The 23660-nt window shown below is 39.5% G+C and overlaps 1 protein-coding gene across 8 annotated transcripts in view; it reads right to left on the reverse strand.

Moving 5' to 3' along the window:
* apool (apolipoprotein O-like) overlaps positions 1 to 18995 on the reverse strand; it is a 333585-nt gene extending 314590 nt beyond the window's left edge. Inside the window, exons 1-13 of one of the 8 annotated variants that reach the window (XM_080416945.1) lie at positions 18959 to 18995; positions 16179 to 16277; positions 15430 to 15558; positions 13230 to 13284; positions 11119 to 11217; positions 9568 to 9659; positions 9058 to 9159; positions 7252 to 7453; positions 5915 to 6049; positions 5159 to 5296; positions 4356 to 4853; positions 3897 to 4001; positions 2811 to 3614 (exon numbers count right to left, since the gene is read on the reverse strand). In XM_080416945.1, the coding sequence (XP_080273071.1) occupies positions 3523 to 3614; positions 3897 to 4001; positions 4356 to 4853; positions 5159 to 5296; positions 5915 to 6049; positions 7252 to 7453; positions 9058 to 9159; positions 9568 to 9659; positions 11119 to 11217; positions 13230 to 13284; positions 15430 to 15558; positions 16179 to 16277; positions 18959 to 18970 (1758 nt within the window). In that variant the 5' untranslated portion in view covers positions 18971 to 18995 and the 3' untranslated portion in view covers positions 2811 to 3522. Of the gene's footprint in view, positions 1 to 2810; positions 3615 to 3896; positions 4854 to 5158; positions 5297 to 5914; positions 6050 to 7251; positions 7454 to 9057; positions 9160 to 9567; positions 9660 to 11118; positions 11218 to 13229; positions 13285 to 15429; positions 15559 to 16178; positions 16278 to 18958 lie in introns of those variants that run through there. The other 7 variants (XM_080416944.1, XM_080416943.1, XM_080416941.1 and 4 more) reach the window with 7 other exon arrangements.
* Positions 18996 to 23660: the final 4665 nt, after the last annotated feature.

Below are 23660 nucleotides of genomic sequence, written 5' to 3' on the forward strand. Positions count from 1 at the left end.
GCTCCCATGCACCTGGTCACATGACCAGGAAGTTATAAAAGTCTAGTTCCTCTCAGTAGAGAGCCATTTTCACTCTGCTGCACATGGTGGTGTTTCCCCTCTAATGCAGGGTGAAGGAGAACTTTGGTAGGCCAAAGCTTAGCCTAACCACAGAATCCACAAAAACACACAGAATAACCATGTGTAAGGCTTGTTAGTATACCCTTTTTTTGGCGGTTAATGCTACTGCTACCCTTTGTTTGTTAAGCTATTGTTTGTTTGAGCACATGGATGCTTACCATGCTTGTAGCACCTTGTCATCTGAAATGCTGTGTTTTATTTTATATTATTCAAATGTAATGTATGTATTCATTCCAGTTTACAAACAAGGGGACCTCCCAATGAACTGGTGCTATGTCTAGAGACGGTATACATTCCATGTGTATTTTAATGCTTTTTTAGCTTTGTAATAATCATTGTCTTCTTGCAGCTCCTTGCATTGTGCTGCAGGAGTTTGTGTAATGCAAAGCAAAGTAGGTTTATACTGTGTTTTTTTTATGATTATTTGAGCACAGAGTTTGCATCGTGTTGTAATATTAAGGCTGGCAACTAATATTTTGCCTGTTTCCTTAAAGGAACCAGTCAGTCCAGCCACTGTTTTCCACTATTTTACCCTTTTTGGTTTGTTGCTGTTTATTTTTGTTATTAATTTGAGGTATAGTAGGTAGGCATAGATTTTAGGTTGTATTGCTAGTGATGTTTTAAAAAAAGAAACTTTGAGAAGTGGGTGTACAGCAGATACAGTTCACAGTAATTCTCCCATTCCCTAGTCCCTCCCTCCACCCCTTAGCCATTGACGAAAAATATATAGATTTTCTTTTAATAAAAAACAGAACAATAGTAGTAAAAAGAAGATAGTGATGTGTAACTGTGTTCAAGGACGGGTCCGCCCCGTTAAACACGGCTTCCGTTCTCTCTTGGGACTGCACTGTGGGACCTTTGGTTTTATTGGCGTGTATGTTGATCTCTGACACTGCATGTTTTTGTTTTGAATATTACAGATGTTATATTTCATGAGTTTGCTGCCAGGCCTGTCTCCCTCTTTCCCCAATAGTAATTTGGTACTACCGTGTGTACAAAATAAATCTTGCCTTACTGACCTATTGCCCTGATATTTTTAACTATTACAATTCATGTATTCTGTGAAGATCTTGTGAATATCATGATTAAATCATGTTCTGCCATACCATTTAGGACGGGTGTGCGCAAATCTGTGACCCCGGTGCAAGACAAGTACAAGTATCATAAAAGAGTAGTCTGCACGCTGCTGAAGCTCTGCTGTATTTTATTGCGTCGTCAACTTTTCGATCTATTCAGATCTTCATCAGTCCATATGTCCTGGATATTAATGTTATAATGTAAATTATATAATGTAAATTATTTTCTGACAATATATCGGTAATCAGTGGTCTAAGACTCTCTAAAATCGTTATATCTAGTGCAGATACATCAACATTTTCAAAAAGTTTATCTACCCGATTTCATCCTAATCCCTAATATTTTTCAATAGCTCATAAGTGCACTAAAACTTTTTCCATTTCCTGTATATTATTAGCAATATTACATGGAAAGTAACTAAATACATTCACTCACTGTATGTTTGTTTCCCCTCTACTTTACTTGAGTATTTTCCTTAACATATGGCCTATTTTACTTCTATTTGTATTACAGCTTTACTACTACATCTATAGGTCCACTATAATTACTTTGACATCTGTTACTGCCAATAACAAAGCATCCATTAACCATTAAATCCTAGCTATACAATAGCATTGTAAACTTGTTTTGTGAGCACCCCATGCAGTTTTTAAGTGTCTTAAGCTTGATTCAGTATTTAGACATTTGATATACATTTTATCATGCTCATTCCTATATAAACCCATTGGGCCTGATTCACTAAGCTGTTCGTAAATAGTGCCTAAGGTGTATTTTTGATAAGCGAACTTATTCACCAAACGGCATGTAAATCTCTGATATGTGTATCGCAGATGTTCCTAATTTTTGTCTGAAAGTCAGAGGCGCGTGGAGAATCATTTGCATTGCTCCAAGCCCCATTTACGACCATCAAAGGCAACCGGAAACGTCCTATGACAGAAGAAAAATACACCACCACTGCTCAAAAATTGACAGATCTACAAGCTTACAATGTGGTGGGACACACCCACTTGACAACTTGTAGATCAGCGCAAGCGAACATTAATAGTAAATATTTAAAAGTAAATTCCCAACTCTCACGTGTGATGAAATGAGAATTAATACGTTTGTTTACAAAGTTTAACCTCACAACCAAAGGCTTGTGAGGAACTTGGAATGATTATACAAGCCCTTTCTACTGAACAATTGCACGTTAACGTTGTATTAATTGCTGATCTAGGATCAGTGTCAAACCCTAAAAAGAATAATCCCACTGCTGAAAATACTAGTACCTGAGGGGGCTGTTAAACATTAAATCTACAGTTTCAAGAGCAAAGCTACCTTCAAGAGACATAGCTGAAATCTAACCTCTCCATGTGGAGGGAGCGGACACACGTTTGCATACCTGCAATTATAGAGTTTTGACACTCATCTCCCTCAAAGTGTAGACCCCTGACCTCATCTGGAAAGAGCAACACGGTGAAATAAAGACTACAATGCCACTCGCTGCAGCTTCATATTTCATAACTACTTGCAACCAGGGGTGGCTTATGAAACCAAAGCTTGTTTATTGCTTCCTTTTCATATCAAGAAACTGTCTTGGGTGGGTGCTTCTGAAAAACAATTAAAAACAAAACTCACAAGCATTCATGTGAAAAATATACACATTATTTATTTACCTAAAGCAACATTTGAGGACAGGAAGGTGTTTGATGTAAGAAAACAAAACTTCACTGGTGTGGTTTTACCATAATGATCACTGGTACAAGCATGTGTACAGTCTGCCAACACAGCAGGCTAAAGCAAATAAATTAATACACCATGCGGTAAATGAGCACAAGAGGCAATTATTATATTTAAAGGACGGCAACAAGGGGAACAATACACAACTTTGCCATCTGTTGTAAAACACTTACAGTACACTTAACTACCGGTACTATTTTTTTCTCTGTCGCACATGGGTGTTGCACGAAAATAGCTGATCTACAGTACAAGCTTGTAGATCAGCTTTTTTCACTACATGCCCAAAACAGGTATTCCAGATTCAAAGTGGTTTTAACAGTTCCAAATGCACAGTATATGGTTGTATTGTCTAAGTATTTAGCATTCTGTCCTGCACTCTGCCAAGTCAAATACAAACTGACGCCGTCTACCCGTACGCAATTAGACTTGGACCATTTTATGAGGTAAGAAATAGATTTAGAAAAGGAAACACCACTGGAAATGTTGGTTCAAAGATTCCTTAACCAGCAAAGCTTCTATTTACATTACTTAACTGTTCTTTTATTTCAGAATGTAAAGACTTGGTCTGAATGAGAAGTGTTGTTGTTGTTGTTGTCCTGGTGACTCTCAGCTTGTGCGTGTGCTGTACAGGTCGTCATCTTCAGGGCTGGACTGGCCGAAGTCCATCATGGCTGGGTCGGTCTGAGAACCAGCTTTCCCTAGAGGACGAGAGGGCAAGGGTTAGTAGTAGCGGCCGGTCGTATAATGGTTAAAGAATACACACGTTACTTGTTGGGGTGATGGGATAGGGTTTGATTATAAGGAAAGAATAGAACTCATACACAAGCATTCATGTGATAGATCCACTGACAACTCTCTGAGCCTCAGCCCCTCATCAGGTCAAACTCAGAGACATCGAGAGAGAGAGAGAGAGTGTAAGAGTTAGGGGTGTATGTGTGTGTGTGTGTGTGTGTTATCGTATATAGTCCACATTATATTACCTTCGGAGGTCTCTGCGGTAGCAGGTGTCTGCACTGGGGCTGGTGGGGGTTCTGTCACAGCCGACGCTTCAACTGCAGGTCCAGCTTCAGACACAGCTTCTATCACTGCCTGTGGACTGGCTTCAGACACAGCTTCTACCACTGGACTGGCTTCAGACACAGCTTCTACCACTGCTTCTGGACTGGCTTCAGACACAGCTTCTACCACTGCTTCTGGGCTGGCTTCAGACACAGCTTCTACCACTGCTTCTGGACTGGCTTCAGACACAGCTTCTACCACTGCTTCTGGGCTGGCTTCAGAAATGGCTTCTACCACTGCTTCTGGACTGGCTTCAGACACAACTTCTACCACTGCTTCTGGACTGGCTTCAGAAATGGCTTCTACCACTGCTTCAGAAACGGCTTCTACCACTACTTCTGGTCCAGCTTCAGACACAGCTTCTACCACTGCTTCTGGACTGGCTTCAGAAATGGCTTCTACCACTGCTTCAGAAACGGCTTCTACCACTGCTTCTGGGCTGGCTTCAGACACAGCTTCTACCACTGCTTCTGGTCCAGCTTCAGACACAGCTTCTACCACTGCTTCTGGACTGGCTTCAGAAATGGCTTCTACCACTGCTTCAGAAACGGCTTCTACCACTGCTTCTGGTCCAGCTTCAGACACAGCTTCTACCACTGCTTCTGGTCCAGCTTCAGACACAGCTTCTACCACTGCTTCTGGGCTGGCTTCAGACACAGCTTCTACCACTGCTTCTGGGCTGGCTTCAGACACAGCTTCTACCACTGCTTCTGGGCTGGCTTCAGCAGATACTGGTATGGGGGTGGGTTCCTGAGATGCATCGATGGGCTCAGTTGGAGCCGTTGTGGGGGAGGTGGTCTGCTCTGGGCTGGATATAGGTTCCTCAGAGGCAGCAGGGGCAGAACCAGGCTCAGCTGGAGCAGATTCTACCACAGCTTCTGGACACAAGACAAGATACACAACATCAGTGGCAAGCATAGCAAGAGGATCCAAAATGCAGTGGTGTAACACAGATAATATACTGTACTTCAGTTAGCTAAATTAAATGTCCTCATTATGCAGAATGCCCATTTGAGAATCACAGACATCATGTTATTGTCCGTTTATACCGTCAGATGAATGTAGTGGAACACAAAGTACAATATTTTCCTCTGAAATGGAATAGAAGGATAAAAGAGAGAGAGAGCGAGCGAGAGAGAGACCGAGACAGACAGAGAGAGAAGGAAATCAATATTCTTAGCACCTGTGGAGGTGCTCTGTGCAGGGGAGAGTTCAGGTGGAGGTGATGATGACTCCTCCACCACAGAGGAGGTAGGTGTGAGGAGTTCAGATGGTTCCTCAGCAGCAGGTGTAGAAGATTCAGCTGGTGCAGATTCCTCTGCTGGAAGGAGCAGAAGAGAAACAGCAGCGACGGGGTCAGTGAGAGGTAATGCAGTACATCATCAGAGAGGTGGTTGTTTAACTGCTTTATTCCACTATAACTCGGAGCGTGAACAAATGAAACCAAAATGTTGTTTAACTGCTTTACCCACTTATAACTCCGTGAGTGTACAAATGAAACCATTTGGTTTCATTTGTACACTCAGAGAATTTTACCGCTGGTTTCATTCTTAACCACCTCGATCTTCATCAAACCACGTTCAACCTGAGTAGAGAATGCTCTATGGCTCCTCTCTCTCTCCCAGCTTGAACAAAATCTATAATGTGTGTGTGTGTGTGTGTGTGTGGGCCGTATGCGACACATTAAAGACGTTTCCATTCCAGCAGCAAGGAAACCGCAAATCTTCTCTCTCCTACACTAAACATTTATTAACCGTATGGAATATACGTCCGCTATTCTAAAAAAAATTAAACGTCTAAACACTGGAAAAACATCGACTGTAAATTACACTGACTGTAAAATAAATAAATAGAATCCCAGTGACTGTACAAAAAGTGTGATTTAATTGAGGCTAATACGGTATGTGCATGGGAAGCGGAGATCAATATTTAGATTTACTTGATGTAGGTCCTGAAGGTTCCTGAGAAGCGGCGCTGATGTCCTCGGCTGGAGGCGTTTCCACCGCGGTGGGGGAGGAGGTCTGGATGGGAGCCTCGGAACCAGGCTCTGCTGGGGCACCTTCTACCACAGCCCCTGGACACGACAAGAGAGACCAATAGGGCTGAACGGTCAATCGTACTGTATAACCCATTAAGACCTGAGGCGATTCTTTAAAATGTTTTCTAAATCCTAACAGTTTTTTGAAAAATTCAAAAAAGAAATGTTCAAGATTTTTCTAAAAAAGCAGATCTACAAGCTACATGAGCTTGTATATCTGCTATTTTTAAATAGCCAAAGAAATCTAAAGTGACACAGATATCGGCGATTCTCAACCAGTGCCACAGGTGGGCAGTGAGGATATTGCAAGTGTGTAATGTGAACATTTTCTAAATGGTGCCATTTACGTTTTCACTACAAATGTGAAATGCTTATCTTTGGTCCATTTTACAAAATTAAGATCTATTCAACTATATGAAGCAATGGGTTCAGATACTGTGTGATGAGCATTCACCATGATTTTGTACTTTATGGTCTGATAATTGTTTATCAGATCAGAAGAATAATTGACTGATTAATAACTTTATAGACCAATATTGGCCTATCACAGATATATCGTAACATGTATCTGTGATAATGTATATGTTTCTGAATTGCTGTTTTATCAAAAAAAAAATTACATAACAATGCAAAAGAGATGGAGTAATTGGGGTAACAGAAATGGTTCTATTGTGTGTTTTGTTTTGGATGTAAATCAAATGGAAACATTTGTAGATGGCCAGAATACCCTCATAGGACAAAAACTACACAGTGCTGCTATGAATCACTCCCCCCGTTTGAACATCACAACACTATGAATTGTGGGGTTGCTTGTCGCAAGCAAAGTCTGCATCAGTATATAGACTTATGGAAAGTGTGCATGAAGGGATAAAAAAGTCTGAAAATGAGACCTCATGCACTCTGCGATTGTCAAAATGTCCATGAGAGTAGACACTGAGACTGGCCGTCTCAGTGTCTGTGAAGCCGTCACAATTATTATATAAACACCTGAAAGCAATTATTTGAGCTAATCGTGATTATTTTGTATAATTGTAAGAATTGTTTCCATTCATGTATAAAAACAGCTGGATGAAATTAAATTAACTGCTCTCTGCAATTTATGTTTACAAAGCCACAAATAAATGTCATGATTGTGCACCCTAAGTGAGACGACAGAGACAGATGCAAGCACGCACACGCGTACACACACACACACACACACACACACAGAGAGGAAGTGGTAATAACGTCAGTAGTACCTGGGCTCTGGTCAGCTGGTGAAGGTTCCTCTGTTAGGACAGGAGCTGCTGGTTCTTCTCCCACAGGAACAGGAGCAGGCTCGGCAGCTACAGACTCAACCACTGTCTCTGTGTCAGAGGAAGGGGCGCTCTCTGCTGGAGGGGGCTCTGGAGCAGGAGACTCCTCCACAACTGGAGACTCTGGCTTTGGCAATTCTTCTGGCTGATTGTAAAAGAAAGCATCATCAAGTGGAGCAGGACAATAAGTCAAATTCTCCAATATACTGTAGATGGTTCACCCAAATGCTCTCATGCGTAGGACACGAGGGAAAAAACCTTGGCCATGTCCTCCAACAGCTAACCAACAAGGATTTATTTATTTGGTATCCAGGAAAACAGGACATAAGTTAATTATGGGTTGGAACGTTCCCTGTTACTATTTTGAAACCAACTACTAACAATAATATAATCGATAGATTGAATAGACTGACAGATATACATACAAATATGTGGAGGAACTGAAAGTATTCATACATCATATAATATAAACTAATTCACCAACATCCTCTCATCTATCTGTTGTTTAGAAATTGTCTATTTGAGATGGTTTAGAGGAAAGGTTATGGAAACGTCAAATACTGACGTCAGTCGCTCCAGAAATATCAGAATAGTGTGTTACAAGTCACATCAAGTAAGCTTTTTACACTTCAGTCTCACAGTGAAGTCTGACGCTCATGGTGGGAACGCAGTGCACATGACTACACACATACCATTACAGTCACCAACAAATGTCTTTCAGGGCATTTTTGGGCTTCCTTGGTTTAACCATTTGTAAGCCCTATAGGTTCTTTCTCATATGACGATTTGACAAATAGTATTTTTTTACTAAAACGTATCACATACACCGCCTTTAACATATTTGCGTTTGACTTAATGGGACTTAAATCAAGACCCTTAACTTTTGGAAAGAGAAATAACGTTTTTTGGGGACCGCCAACCGAAAATTCTCCGCCGACCCATCTTGCAGATGATATGACAACAGTAAGATATATTACATTTTATTAGCTGTTGAGTAGATAGTAGAAGAATTCCACTGCCTGTAATGTTACCATAGCTGTATTTATAAGTGCATGTCACAGGAAAAACTTTGACCCTTGGCTGGAAATGTTTTGGTAATACTGAATGCAGCATGCGTCATCACATTTATTTTGTTATTATTTTCGAAGGCAAAAATAGAATTTCAAGATAAAAATACAAGAAGATCAGTGATGTTTTTATCTGCACGTCCCGCATCAGGGACACATTTTATTAAAAATAAAAACGCATTAAACTAACTAACGTTGCGTCCAGGGGACGCATGCTAATTTGTAGTCTTGATGAGGCAGGGTTGTTGAATGTGTGTGTGTGTGTGTGAGATTGTGTGTGTGAGAGTGTGTGTGTGAGTGAGTGAGTGAGTGAGAGACAGAGGCAGAGACAGAGGCAGAGACAGACGCACAAACAGGCTGGTGTGTGTGAGAGATATATCTGCATTACTCCATGTCCTCAACAAAGCTAGACCCTTTTATTACTTAAGTCAAGAGTGGTTCAAATAACTCTTAATTCATTTAAATTAGTTCTGGATTGCTGCTTTAAAGAACAGTCAGTTCCAACTATTTTGGGAGGGAGGGCTTTCTATTTTTAACTTGTGGGAGACGTAACATGCTGATCAGTTGTCAGTGGTAACAGCTGTAAAAGAAACGCTATTACAGCGTCACTATCTGTGGTTGTATGGACGTTACATTACTAGTGGGGGGGGTGTAGTGGTTTTAAGGATGTTGGTTGGTTTACCTGAGGTGGGGGGGCCGGAAGTTCCTTTGGTTTGGACTTGAACAGAGAGGACACAGCAGAGCCGCTCCACTGGCCTGCAGAATAGATCTTCTTACCCGTCAACTGTGGAGGAGCCGAGGCATCAGGAGTTCAATAACAATCATGAATAGGGCATTATATCTCAATAACAGAACTCCTATCAAAAAGTAGTCAAAAAGGCTGGTGTGGTCTTTAAGCTCAATTTATACCGCACAAAGTTATTGCTTGCAGACCGGAACAGATCGTCAAACTAATATCACATTGCATTGCGTTGTTAGCTTGAAGATCTGTTCATTTTGTTAGCTGTTTGTCTGCAACCAACAGTATAAATTAGGCATTAGTTCCTGATTGTTTGGGTAGAATGAAAAGGAGTAATGCTCTGGCAGGGGTGTCGGCAATTGCCACTCCCTAGCATTTTAACCCCAAATTCAGTTCTTTTATGCATATTTTCTGAATGGGATCTGAGCTAAGTGTTGGTTATACTACTGTTACCTTCACTACAGCAACAGTTTGGGCCGGGTAGCACACAGCGGCACCAGCGCTCGCCATGCCCAGAGGAGCAGCCACTCTCTGAAGACGAGAACCTGCACACAATATCAACCATATCGTTGGGATTAGGGTTACAGCTGCCTGAATTAAATAATAGACTAACATAAAGCCTAATTTATTCTATACATCAATAAAACAGCGGTGTCACTCGCAGAGAATAACTGGTTTTCAAGTGAAAAAGCCTAGTGGGGCTGGGATCATAACCACATTACCACGGTTATGTCATGCATACCACAGGGTTGAGCTACTAATGTCATCACCTTTCTTTTTTGCTAGTGAACGTTACAGTACAGGAGTGCATATGGTGTGTGGTGTGAAATGTAAACTGTAAAAAGTGGTTAATATCTACAGATAACATTCAATTGATGAACACACAAAAAAATTCAAAAATGGCAGATCAACATCAGAACGTGTTGCATCCCAACGCATTGTGCGCTAGTAGATATGCTATTTTTGGCTGAATGTCCGCCCCCGAAACAGTACACTAGGGTTCATTCACTCATGCACTCCGTCATTTCACAGTGGGACAGCACTGAGTCCTCGCAGACTTATTGAAAGCATACAATAGGGCTCGAGTGCTTAAAACCAGGAAAAGACCAAACTAATGCTATCACATTACACATCCCCGGACATGGGTTAAAAAATCCATGGCCACTTATTATTATCACTATAGTCAAAGCTGTCCTACCACAATTCAACAACAATGCACACGCATTTGAAGATGAAACATCCAACAGACAGAGACTTCACAACAGCTGTCGATTACGTGATTGTGATTACGAGGTCAAGTCGCACTCAGGTTAAACCATGATGTTCAACACAAAGACATATACATGTACTGTAATAGACGGTCCCATCTAATAAACCTTTACCACTTGAACTGAAAAAAGCTCTATGAGTCAGGACTGTACAAATCTCAGCAAAGGCTTGATCAACTTTCCCGAAGCTGCTCTAAGTACTGTAGATGCACCACTGAATAACCTACAGTATGTCGCTATAACCTGTGAGTAGCCTATATTTTGATGTATTGCCCCGGTCAGCTGTGGTAATCAACGTTATGAGGGATTATTCCTAAGTGCCTATTTTGTTCAGTACCCTTTGATTGTTCGTTATTCTGGAGAAAGTATGTTCTAATAAACGGATGATGCATTAGGGTATTTTGTTGAGAAATCATTACACATTTAGCCACGCACACAAAAAGTAGCAAATTAATATACCACAAGGTGAAGCTGGTTAGGCTACATTAAAATGTACATTTTATCAGGCTACTCCTTTATGTTCAAATAAATCTGTAACTGTTAGGCTACATTTATGCATCTGCTTGTCGTTCATGCATTAAAAATGGATGTGGACCATTATGTTCAAGGTGCTGTCTTGTTCCGCTTTATATCACAATAACATGTTGGGGCACGTATGTATATGTATAGCTCACGTAGACATGTTGTGTCTTTAAACATTGTGTATTGTTGTTGTGATGACTGGTAGTGTGGTTACCTTTCCGTGCTAGGAATGCCCCCAGCAGGCCAGCCATGGTGATACACCCCACTCTGGGCACAAAGCCAGGAGGAGGGTCTTTTAGGAAATGATACACATCTGGAGAGAGAGAGAGAGATCATAAAGATAAAAATACCATTAACTGCATGAACCCTAGCGTCCCTGTTCTGGAGAGAACACAATAGCAGATCTACAAGCTCACAACACAACACATCGCAACGCATTGTGAGCTCGTAGATCGGCGAAGAGTTTCGGTGTAGAGGGAAACGAGGACGGAGCCTAGTATAGAGCCCTGGTCAAACAAGTAAATCATTGCTGTCAGGCAGAAACCTCTTATCTCCATATTTTAACTTTGTGTTTTTTTTGTTATTTAATGCCCTACTTAATCATACTACAGCGTCACACTAAAGCATCAAAAGTAGCAGATCCGCAAGCTCGAAACGCAGCTCGAAACACGGCGCGAAGCGACACGTTTCGAGCTTGTAGATCTGCTACTTTTGCTGTTTTGTTTGAATTTGAATTTCCACCCAATACAGGATTTAAGTGGGTTTAAGTGGTTCAAGTAATACTCCAATTTTCTTCAACCTTCATCTCCATGTCCTGATCGTTAGAAGGAATGATTGATACGTGATCATTATGTCTGTCGAATGCTCTCTGTAGGAAAACAAAAGCAATACAGTTGTTCTGCATGGACATCAAAATCTCTCCTTCGCCTCTAGGAGGCAATGGTCTCGGGAACTGCTTTAGATCCAACCTTTGCAGTGAATTTGGGTTATTAATAGGCTGGGCTCAGACAGTAAAGGGTAATGTTCAGAAAGGGACCGGGAAATTGCATTTTCTCAGTCGGCATTGCATGTAATTAAAAACATCTTTTGTTTTGTTTTTTATTGATTGGACACAGTTAATGTCACAAATTTACCAAACATCCTTCCATAAATTTGACAGTGAAGCATAAACATAAGTAAAACCAAGCTAACAGATTGGATTTTTCTCTGGGTATGTTTAGACTGGTACTTTATGAACACTGAATTTGATAATGCTTGTTATCGTTTTCTTGGGAAATAAAGAAGCTTGTTCTACACTTGCATTCATTTTGACTCATTCTGGACTATAAAGAAGCAACTAGGCAAAACATGTATTGATTGAATGTATTGAATCACTGTCCTATGTGAAGGAAATTTAAGAGTAGACTCAATCCTCAGCGGCTGTTAGAAGAAAAACAAAATGTATTTTAAATGAATCACATTTGCCTTAGGGGTTGAGTTAATACACTCTTGGATAGGCTGGCCAAGAATTTATGGCCTTGGCGAAGTTTTCCAATTTCGTTCTCCAAATCATGGCGCAACTTTTGAGTGTTGGATAATGTCTCCAGGAGACTTCTATGTCTCTACTCAAATCACGAGGGAAGGTGGCAATTTCAGATTTTGACTCTTTCAGAGAGGCTTGGCGAGATAGCTTTAGATCATTTCTTATTCTTTGTGGAGTGAACAGTGTCTCCTCTATCTTGCAACAAAAATTTCAGGCACCATTTTACTTTTCAAAGTTCACATTCAAATTAAATACAGCTCTATGCTAATGCTATGCTGTCTCATTAAATAATGAGTATGTTTTTTATGTACGTAATCAAGTCAGGATTAAAATGCGTTGATATAAAAAAAAGAAATCAGGAGCTGTGAGACTGCTGGATTTGTAAAGATTATCAAACGTGCTAATATCATAAGCCTTTTGTTTGCTACAGAGCTTATTTTTTGTAATTTATGTAAAAACCTGAAAGCCAGCAAAAACTTTGCTTTAACCTGGAGTCCTTTCATAGACGTTACGTGTATAGTATGTTACAGAATCTGTCAAGTTCAACTGAAACTTGTTTCTTATATTTTATTCGTCCTCTTTATATCCTTGGAGAGAGGGGGGGGGGGGGGGGTGTAATTCAATGTGTTTTCTATTTGGTTATTTTGTACCGTGTTTAAATGTTTCTCATAACCAGAATCTGTTTCTCATAACCAGAAAAATGCAAAGTAAAGTTGAAAAAGAAAAATTGTTCTTTGGGTAGGGACACCCCCAGAGCATGAATGTTAAACAGCCATGTTGTTATGTGTTTAGTGTTGACTCACCTTCTCCAGCGTGGTAAATGTGTAAACCGCCATTCTTCACAGAGACACAGGCACCCTGCAGAGAACACAACATCATCACAGGGATCATGGAACATTACCATGGCGTCAGTGTCAGCACAATAATCTAGATGTCACATCTCCGAGCTTCAGGGTTTGACAGCGGCACCCATCTGGAAGCCAGACCACAGGCTCTTCCTGTCTGACTCCTGGGCGTCTGATGTGTGCAGAAACGCACGCCGTAGACGTGCTCCCATTGTGTGGGAATCGTGCAATCGTGACTTGCAGCACATAATTTGAAGATTTCTTTTCGAAAGAGAAAGACCTCAAATATCACACTTTTTAAAAATGTTTTATTCAGTGGAAGAAATGGGCTTCCATGGAACTGTGCTCTGTAACCACATGAAAAGGATAGATAGATGTGAAGAGATACAACGCACATAGAATGCAACAAAGCGATGGAATCAACAGAATGAGGAGAAGAAATTGAACAAAGGGATAGAATGCATGAGTTCAGTTCAGTTCAGCTGAATAATCACCCAGCCGAGGTGGGTGTAATTAGATTTTGGTGCCGCATGGCAGGGTTGGCTGGGTTAACTCAGTCCAACCACATCAGCAACATTAAGCATAGACACTCGTCACTATCACTACACACAATACACACACACACGGTAGGTGGGCCTACATCTCTCGGATGTAAAAGAAATGTAACGAAAAATCTTTTAATTATTCCATCATTTTTTATCTTCGTCATGCCGATAACCGATTGTGTTAAAAGATTGTGTTCTTTCTGTGAATAATGCAGCTACTGCTTAACTGGCAACTCCCCTGTGTGGGACTGCTATCTTACCATCTCCATCTATGCTAGGACAGAGATCATTAACCCATTCAATCCGGGAACGCATCTGTGTCATTTTAGATTTCTTTGGCTATTCAAAAATAGCAGATATACAGGCTCATAGCTATAAGCTTGTAGATATGCTAATTTTTTTTTGTTGAAAAATCTTGAACATTTGTGCAAATCTTTGAATATATATTTTTTAAAGCAAATGTTTGTAACTGTCAAATGTCTCAACAAATGTCTTAACTTTTCCGAAAAACGAGTATTATTATATTATATGTTTTTGGCCGCCGATCCCCATCATAATATGTTGTTCCAGGGATCAGTTCCATTACATTTGGAACCAGGTTTATCACACTGTCAGAGCTGGTTATGTGGACTTCACGTCTGCTATACAATTACAATATCGGTGGTTCTCACACTTTTTTTATATCAAGGACCACCATGACTGAGTACAAATGGAACCATTGGTACACTCTCAGAGGGTTCATTTGGAAAAAGAACCCTTAGAAACAGTGTTGCCAGATTCTGTGAGAGAAACAAGCAACCAGGTCTAGGAAAACCAGCCCAAAAGAAGCGACTATGAGCCACATGAGCACTCTATACATCAGCTATTTGAAAATAGCCGATCTACAAGCTCACAACGCGTCGCGATGTGAGCTTGTAGATCGGCTATTTTCAAATAAAATCTTGCGGGGAAATTATAATAAGCAGATCTGGCAACCCTGCTTAGAAGTCCTTGGAAAGATATTCAAAAAATCTATTCTACGGCATCCCTAGAATGTACATGTTTTACAGTTACACAAACCAGAGAATTTTCAGACAAAAATACAAACACAACAAATTCATCACACACAAAGCGTTAACACTTGCTGTTCATGATCCCGTTATATTGGTACCATCTCTTTATGTAGATACATAACCATTAGTCTGATGAATATCTGATATCTGCTGCTGTTATACATGCATTTTATTTGCACAAGACACAGACAAAGTTTGTCTTTAGTGTACTTTTATTATCCCTAAACTTCTTTAGCATTTTTTACTATTTCTAAAAACATTTTCAAATAGTTCAAATAGCCAATCCTACAAGCTCACAACGTGTCGATGTAGATCGGCTAGTTGAACTATTTGAAAATGTTTTTAGAAATAGTAAAAAATGGCAAAGAAGTTTAGGGATAATGGGTAAAGCCCCGGCGAAAATAGGGCCCTTGATATTTTTAATCCTATTTAAAATGTGTAACTGTAATGCATGGGTAGCTCGCACAACAAATAATGTATTCTAAAGAAAATAAAAATCTTGTGATTTGAAAACAAGTTGAGTCGAGTTGTATTACAACCATTACAGAAACGGATCATTACCTGAACAACCTGGACACAGGGGACTATGGTCTCTCTCATGTAACCGAAGCCATTCTGAAGAGCCCCGGGCTTCTCTGCAACAAACTGAAACTGACCAGTGGCCTGTGGCAGCGTGTTGTAGAGGGACAGCTGGGGAGAAAATACAACAGAGGTGGTCAGCCATTTTATCCAACCACTTAAGATGAACAGCCTTGTGATCTACAAGCCCACAAGCCGTCACAATGCAACGTGTTGTGAGCTTGTTACAAAAGATGTATTATCTTTGTCACTTTCTGTAACTTTTTTTTGTGAAATATACAATACAATTCAAAATGTATCAAAAAATATGAGCAGGCAGCATGCAAAACACTGCATTTTTGATGATAAATTGTTTAATTGGGTTTTTGATATAGAACAATGGAACATAAAAATGACTGTGTGCCTTTTGGCTTTGTAAACAAAAAATACACAGGGCAGATATAACAAATAACTTAATGTAAAAAGAAATGACTGACAATAATTTCATACTTTCCAGCATTTTTGAAAATAGCTAAAATAGCCGAATTCCAAGCTCACAACACATCAACGCGCTGTGAGCTTGTAGATCTGTGATTTCGGCTATTTTTGAGATTTTTTGATTACATTTATGAAACATGTTCAAGAGATGAATTTATACAGGTGAATGGAAACGATTCTGACGATCATGCTAAATAATTGTGATTATGTCAAATAATTAGGCAATGATGTAATAATTAAGTGACAGGACTAACCGTTTCTTGGGGGATGAGCCCCTCCGTTGGAGGCTCTGTGACTCTGTAGACACGGATGGAAGCGATGCCCAAAACCACCGGGACGGCCACCATCACCACCTGCATCATGGATGGTACAATGGACAATCATTAGAACATTGGTTCTCGAAGTGGGGGCCGAGGACCCCCAGGGGTCCTTGAGGGAGTTCCTGGGGGTCCGCAGCCAAATGATAGGTAGTTATGAACCAAATGGATCCTTATAAATCTGTAACTCAGAGAGTGTACAAATGGAACCAAATGGACCTTTAAATTAACATTGATTTTACAAAATGAATTGGGGTCCCAGAGACAGAAATGCCATTAAATGGGGGTTCGTAGCCTAATGCATGTCAAACTGGGGGTCCTTGAAATTAAAATTATTGAAAATCACTGCTAGAGCCGTAAAAATCTTCTCTTATGGGGGTCCTTGGCAAATCTTTTAATATGGGGGTCCGCGGGCTAATTAAGTGTCAATTTAGGGGTCCTTGACATGAAAAACCAATGCAGAACCACTGCATTAATTAATTGTCACATCAAATAATTACAATTAACGATTGAATTTAGTTTTTGGCGTGGAACTTTGGAACAGAATGAATAAAAATATATTTCTGTTTGACTTTTAGGCTTTGTAAACAGAAATTGCACAAACATACATACATAAATGACTGACAATGACCGATACCAATAATCTAAATAAATCATGTGCAAAATAGGCCATATCATATCATTTACCGTAATTTTATACTCAAAATTTGTAAAAATAATAATAAATAAAATTGAGGAAAATAGTGGGGCTTGTAGATCTGCCATTTCCATTATCTTTGAAATGGATTACATTTTTTCCATATGGAATCTATTATGACGATTGATTGATTATGCAAAAATATTTGCAATTATCATCAAATAAAATCATTGTGATTAGGTGCTTAATTGCTTATGTGATAATAATTGTGAAAGGCCTACTCAATATAACAGAGTGCATTCAGCTTAAACTACAGATACTGTTAAACGACAGCCTTTTGATTCAGAACGCTGCTGCTTTAGTCCTTACTATACATCTATAATGCCAAAGAAAGTGGATCATTATCGAATGACTCCAGTTCTTTCAGATCTTTACACTGGCTACAAAATACTACCGTGGTTTATAAAAAGCACTGAATGGTTCAGAGCTAAAATACATTTGATGAACAATCGATGTTGAGCTGCAGCTGGACACCATGAACCACCCACTTCTCAGGTTACACTTCATCAGAACTAAACATGGAGAAGCAGCGTTCTGTTTTAATGCACTACTGTACATCTGCAACACACTCCCAGAAACTACTAACAACTCTGTTAGTAGACTGATGACCTTTTTGTTTGCAGCTGCCTTTTACTGTAGTTTTAATGTAACGTCATTATTTTTCCTGTTTTATTTTATTTTTACACTCAACTACATATTTTGAATTGTATAAAAAAATATCCTTTTATAATACGTTTCTTAATTTCTTAATGTTTAGCGTAAAACACTTTGAATTGCCATTTGTCTAGTTGTTGAAATGCATATATATATATATCTGCTATACAAATTTTAAAGGAGCTTTATTGGCATGAGAACGTTTACATTGCCAAAGCATGTGTCAAAACGTAATAAAAACTATTTAAGAGGAACATGGGGAAAGTGTGTACAGTGTGACGGGGTATACATACAAATAAACTTGTTTGCCTGGAACTAAACTGAGCAATTAGGTTTCTGGTGGTGTAAAGTAAGTACATTTACTCAAGTACTGACCGTACAATTTTGAGGTATTTTTTACTTTACTGTAGTATTTACAAACGTCAGTACTTTCACTTTTACTCCACTACATCCCAGAGGCAAATATTACACTTTTACTTTTATTATTTGGCAACTTTAGTTACTAGTTACTTTGCAGATTTGGATAATTATTGCAAACCATACATTACTGTGTTCTGTATCTCGGCTACATTGAAAATGAGGGCCTGCCCCTCAACTGTACTCCGAGCTGAAATAAAGGTTATGATGATGATGACATTAACCGCTTCGCCCTATACATTTCAGCCATTTAAAAATAGCCGATCTACAATTTGTAGATCTGCTATTTAAAAATGATGTGTATACATTTGAAAACTTGTGAAATGGAGACATTCTGCATAATGAGTACTTTCTACTTTTGATACTTTAAGTATATTTTGATACCAGCACTTTTGTACTTTTACTCAAGTACTGTACATTTTTGAATAGACTTTTACTTGTAACAGATATCTACAGTACATTGCAGTATTGATACTTTTACTACTGGGTATCCTCTTAGCAAACCTTGTATTGAACTGTACTCTCCTGTGCTTTGTTTTGCAAACTGCTCAGTATTCAATCACTTAAATAAAACATGAGTATACTTCTTCCACCACTGTGCTGTTTAAGGACAACGTGTTCTAACGGCAAAACAAACACTAATAACCCGTTTAAAAACGTGTCAAGGCGGTTGAAAACGTTCATCAAGACGACGTGTGTTGGTGCGTGTCGTTTAAACTGCAAGGAGAACAAACTAACACGTGTATTTCTACTAGTTCTTAACGTCACAGCCCATCCCACACACTCATAATAATAACACACAGCACTGAGAGAGTTCATTAACGTGCACAATACGAGCTACGACGACACCTTTACGCTTTAAAAAAACACTATTGTTTCACTTTATATAAAACATGTGGAGAAACAGGTCAACTTTAAGATGAATTAAAATGTGAAAACAAACATTCACCTTGGCCGCCATGACAGCCCTGCCTCCTCCTCCTTCTTCTGTCGTCTTGGGTCGCAGGTTTCTGACGTCATCCATTTGTGTTGGGGGGGGGAGTAAGCTGCTGTCACCTAGAGCCCGACTGTGTGTATTGCCATGGGAATGTAGTCATTTATTACAATAATATAATATATAGGTACAATATAACTAAAAATATAAATCATATTCAGTGGTTAAAAAAAAAAAAAAGTATTCCAATGATTTACTGCAAAGTAGAAATACTCTGTTACAAGTGAAAGTCCTGTATTCAAAATGCACCAGAGTAAAAGTACAAAAGTATTGGCATCAAAATGTACTCAAAGTACCAAAAGTAGAAAGTACTCATTATGCAGAATGTCCCATTTCACAGGTTACAGATGTATACAAATCTTTTGAAAATAGCAGATCTACAATTAAGCTCACAACGCGTTGTGAGCTTGTTGATCGGCTGTTTTCAAATAGCTTAAATACAAAATAGGGCTTAGTTGGTTGCTGTATGTTTTGTCTTAATAATCCAAATCTGCAAAGTAACTAGTAACTAAAGCTGTCAAATAATTGTAGTGGAGTAAAAAGTACAATATTTACCTCCACTGTGGAGTAGAAGTATAAAGTATACAAAATTGGAAATACTCAAGTAAAGTAAAAATATCTCAACATTTTACAGTACTTGAGTAAATGTACTTAGTTACTTTACACCACTGCAATACCATAAAATATTAAAGTACAATATAACTCTATATATTGTAGGACAATGTAGTAATAATATAATATAACACATCCTTTTTTATTTATGGAGAATTAAAAACATCCGTAGCCATAGCATCATTCGCTATTCGTTAGGTGTCATTCATGTTCTATTCTGAACGCAATAGCAGAGAAAACACTGCTGTTTAATATTCCTTTACAACCACCCGGTGTCATTGCAGTGAAATGTCCCCTGGGAGGACAGAGATGAGAAGTTCATGTGTGATACAGGCTATGAATGCAGTGTTTTTTTGTGGGAACGGCCCCCTGCAAAGTCTTAAAGCTGCAATCCATAGCTTTGTTTTAAGTGAACAAAACGTTATGTTTTACCAGTCTGTATGATAGAGCAAGAGCACACAGTGGCTTTCAAACGTTTTGTGTCCAAGAGAAACCAAAGAGCAAGTCAAAATCAGAAGGCACACTATTCATATTCGTGCAAAAATAACCTCTATGACAAGGTGTTATCACCCCTAGCACTCTGCAAACATACTATTGCCAAATAAAATGTTTTAAAATAAATATATTTTAGGGTATTTCATTTGCATCTGTATTGGGAAATAGTGCACATAAAGAAAAAAATCACACCCTGTGTGAAGTGGGCGGTGTCTTGCTAGCTAATCACAATACTGAATGGAGTCAACCAATCATGTACAAAAGATAAATACATTTATTGAAACACTCTTTATGATGGACGAAACCATAACTTGAAAAAAACCAATATTTGGTTTTTTTCAAGTTATGGTTTTTTATATAGGCTATGCACATGTGTCATGTGACACTGGCCAATCACAGTCCTGAATAGACTGTGATTGGCCAATCACAGCGCAGGATAATTGTACAAATTTCCTGGGCCCAGATCACAGCGCAGGAAAATGTACATTTTTCCAAATCTCACTTATAGGGGCGGTTTCACCGCCCAAAAATAAGAATATTTAAAAAAAAATGTATAGTTGTATATATTTCAATAATAACGTGTAATAACGATGCAAAACCAAAGTATGATGTGCATGTCACATACATTGACTTCACTCGTGCTTTTGACACAATCAACCATGATCATCTCCTTCATTCACTGAACATGCTTGGTGCATGGAAGAACATCTGGCTAACAGTGAGCAGCTATCTGCCCAGGTAGCAAATCATGCCAGATTTCTAGTGTGACGAGGTCCAGGAGGCAAACAGTCAGATGGGGAAACCACTTTTCTAAGCCGCAGACAGTTTTAGCTGGTGTCCCTCAAGGTGGGGTTTTATCCCCTCTCCTGTTTGTTCTCTGCATGAACTTTCTTGATCACCTGTTGCCAACTAGTGTTGAGCCAACAAAATATGCAGAGGATTTGCAACATCTCATGGGCTCCCAGCCGAGGCAGATGTAAGCAGCTGTTGACGCAGTTACAGGCTGGGGTCAGACCTACTGCCTTGCAGCCAATGCTGTAAAAACAAAGGACATGGTTATTAGTCTCAGGGAGCCTCAAAACTGACCAATACCTCCTCCTATCATTTTTTAATAACCAGGCAGTAGAGAGAGGGTGGAAACGTTCAAGCTCCTTGGAATACAGCTCTCCTCTGATCTGAAATGGGATGCACAAGTTCAGTTCATGCTGAAGAAGGCTCAGCCAAGGGTTCATTATCTGAGCGTCGCCAAACGAACACAGCTCCCCCCAGATGTGTTGACCCAGGTATATACGTGACCTTCATCAGGCCAGTGCTGGAAAATGCTTCACCTGTCTGGGCCGGCCTCCCAGAACACTTGATGCAGGAGCTGGAATATATGTCTGCAGAGAAGGTGCTGCCGCATCATTGGGATAACTAACCAACTAATTCCTTCCCTGTACTCTGGAGGCGAGGAGAGAGGAGGCCACTCTAAGAGAATTCAATCGACAGTACTGAGAGAAGGGACCAGTCCAATGATCCAGAGCCTGTCTACAAATACAAGTTGCTACTATCTAAGGAATGGGAGGACAGTCACACAACCTGTGAGTCATACGCAAAGGCACCAGATGTCGTTCCTCCCAAGAGCATATACAAGCTTTAACAAAAGTGATAGAAACTTTTTTATTGTTGTGTTTTGATGTTAGATGATTCTTTTGTTTAGTTTTTTTAATAGAGCGGCCTTCTTGAATTGTAAGAAACATCATAATTCATACTGTTGTACAAAATCCCAAAGCACACCTGGACGTGTGCCTCGGCACACTGTCTCGGAGCCACTTTGGTATAGAGTATTAATACAATATAACTGACACAACTGCAGTGTGGTTGTAGTTGGTCCAGCCTGATCTACTATTTACACATTTAGATTCTGCGACCACTACTGATTGAAACTGCATACTGACATACTGCATGAAGCTCAAAACGCAATTTATCCTCTGTCCAAATGGGTTTCCTGTATTAACAAATGTACGTGCTTGCTAGGGGACCTGGGTTGGAATACAGTACCGGCTATGACATGAAAGTTACAGATTGCAGCACTAAGCCTGAATTATACTTTGTCATATGATGGTGTCGTGTGCCACAAATAGCCGATCTACAAGCTCACTTGTCTTTACAGTCGATCTCTCCAAGCTCACAACGCATGAGCTTGGAGATCACACTAGCATCAGTAGCATGACACCATCACACAAAGGAGAATCATATAGGTATTACAACACGTCACTGGCTTCATAGGAACATGCAGAAGAAAACGCGTCAAGAACACACATGATGTTGAAAAAGACAAAGTGATGATCCACCGGAGAGAGCTTCTTCTTACTAGGACAAAAGCTCAGATGACGGCAATCATCGACGTGTCGATCTACATGCTCGCCGTTGCTCGGGTTTTTGTACCCAGCATTGACCGGGTTATTGTGTGAGTAAACTCTCCCTCTCCCTCCTCCTCTACCCCTCCCTCTTTCCCTCTCACTCTCGCTGATTGAGCTCTGATGATAATAATAATACACTTTATTTATAAAGCTCCTTTCATGACATCAAATGCAGCCCACAGTGCTTTACATAAAAAAAATAGATTATATTAAACAAGATTAAACAAGACTAAAAACAATAAGATCAAAAACATGATCAGAACAAATTAAAAGGAGGCAAGATCAAAATTAAAACAAAATAATACAATGATGGTTCTGATGTGTCCCGGAACACAAGAATCCTTCCTTTCAACAAACGAAAACGGAAGCAGAATACAAACACGACATGGCTCATAATGCAGAGGATTTAGTTTATTGAAGTTCAAAGTTTAACAACTTAAGTTTACAATCTGTATTTTATTTTAGTTTTTTTGTAATATATATATATATATATTCATATATATGAAACCAAAAAAAGGCTACTTTAGGAAGAATAAATGTCATTTTCTTTCATGTTTTTAATATCATCTTTAGTCAGTTTTAATGTACAGAATAACAGTAAGCTAATATTATCCTTGAAAAAGAGCAATATGTTCCTTTTTTCTTTTTAATGTCGCAGTGCAACTTACATCTTACACACCTGTGCAATGTACCGTGAGGTGTAACACACCCCTGAAAGAACACACAGTGGTATCTCCCTTTTCGGCCCGTTTCTGCAGTGTGTCTACACACAAACACACACACATAAAAAGTCAAAGTAAAAGTAGAAGAAAAAGTAAAAGTATGGCCTGATTTATACTTCGTCGTATGACAGTGTACGGTTCCAAAACATAGCAGAACTACAAGCTCACGTGTCGCATCGTGATGCGCTGTGAGCTTGTAGATCTGATTTTTTTTGGCACGCGTCCCTGGTTGTGCACGCGGTATAAATTAAGCGTAATAAAAGGAGGGAATAATAAACACAGTCTGTGCCAACAAATCATAACTCTCACTCCCGCCTAAATCTACAGTTTTGTCACGTGCTCCGCATGCAGAGCAACGATTGGGGGGAAAAAACGAACATGGACACACAGAGATGAGAAACAGACAACGCGGTCTGCAGAATGAAA

This window comes from Gymnoscopelus braueri (assembly GCF_963280865.1).
Source record: "Gymnoscopelus braueri genome assembly, chromosome: 20".
Classification (NCBI taxonomy): Eukaryota; Metazoa; Chordata; class Actinopteri; order Myctophiformes; family Myctophidae; genus Gymnoscopelus; species Gymnoscopelus braueri.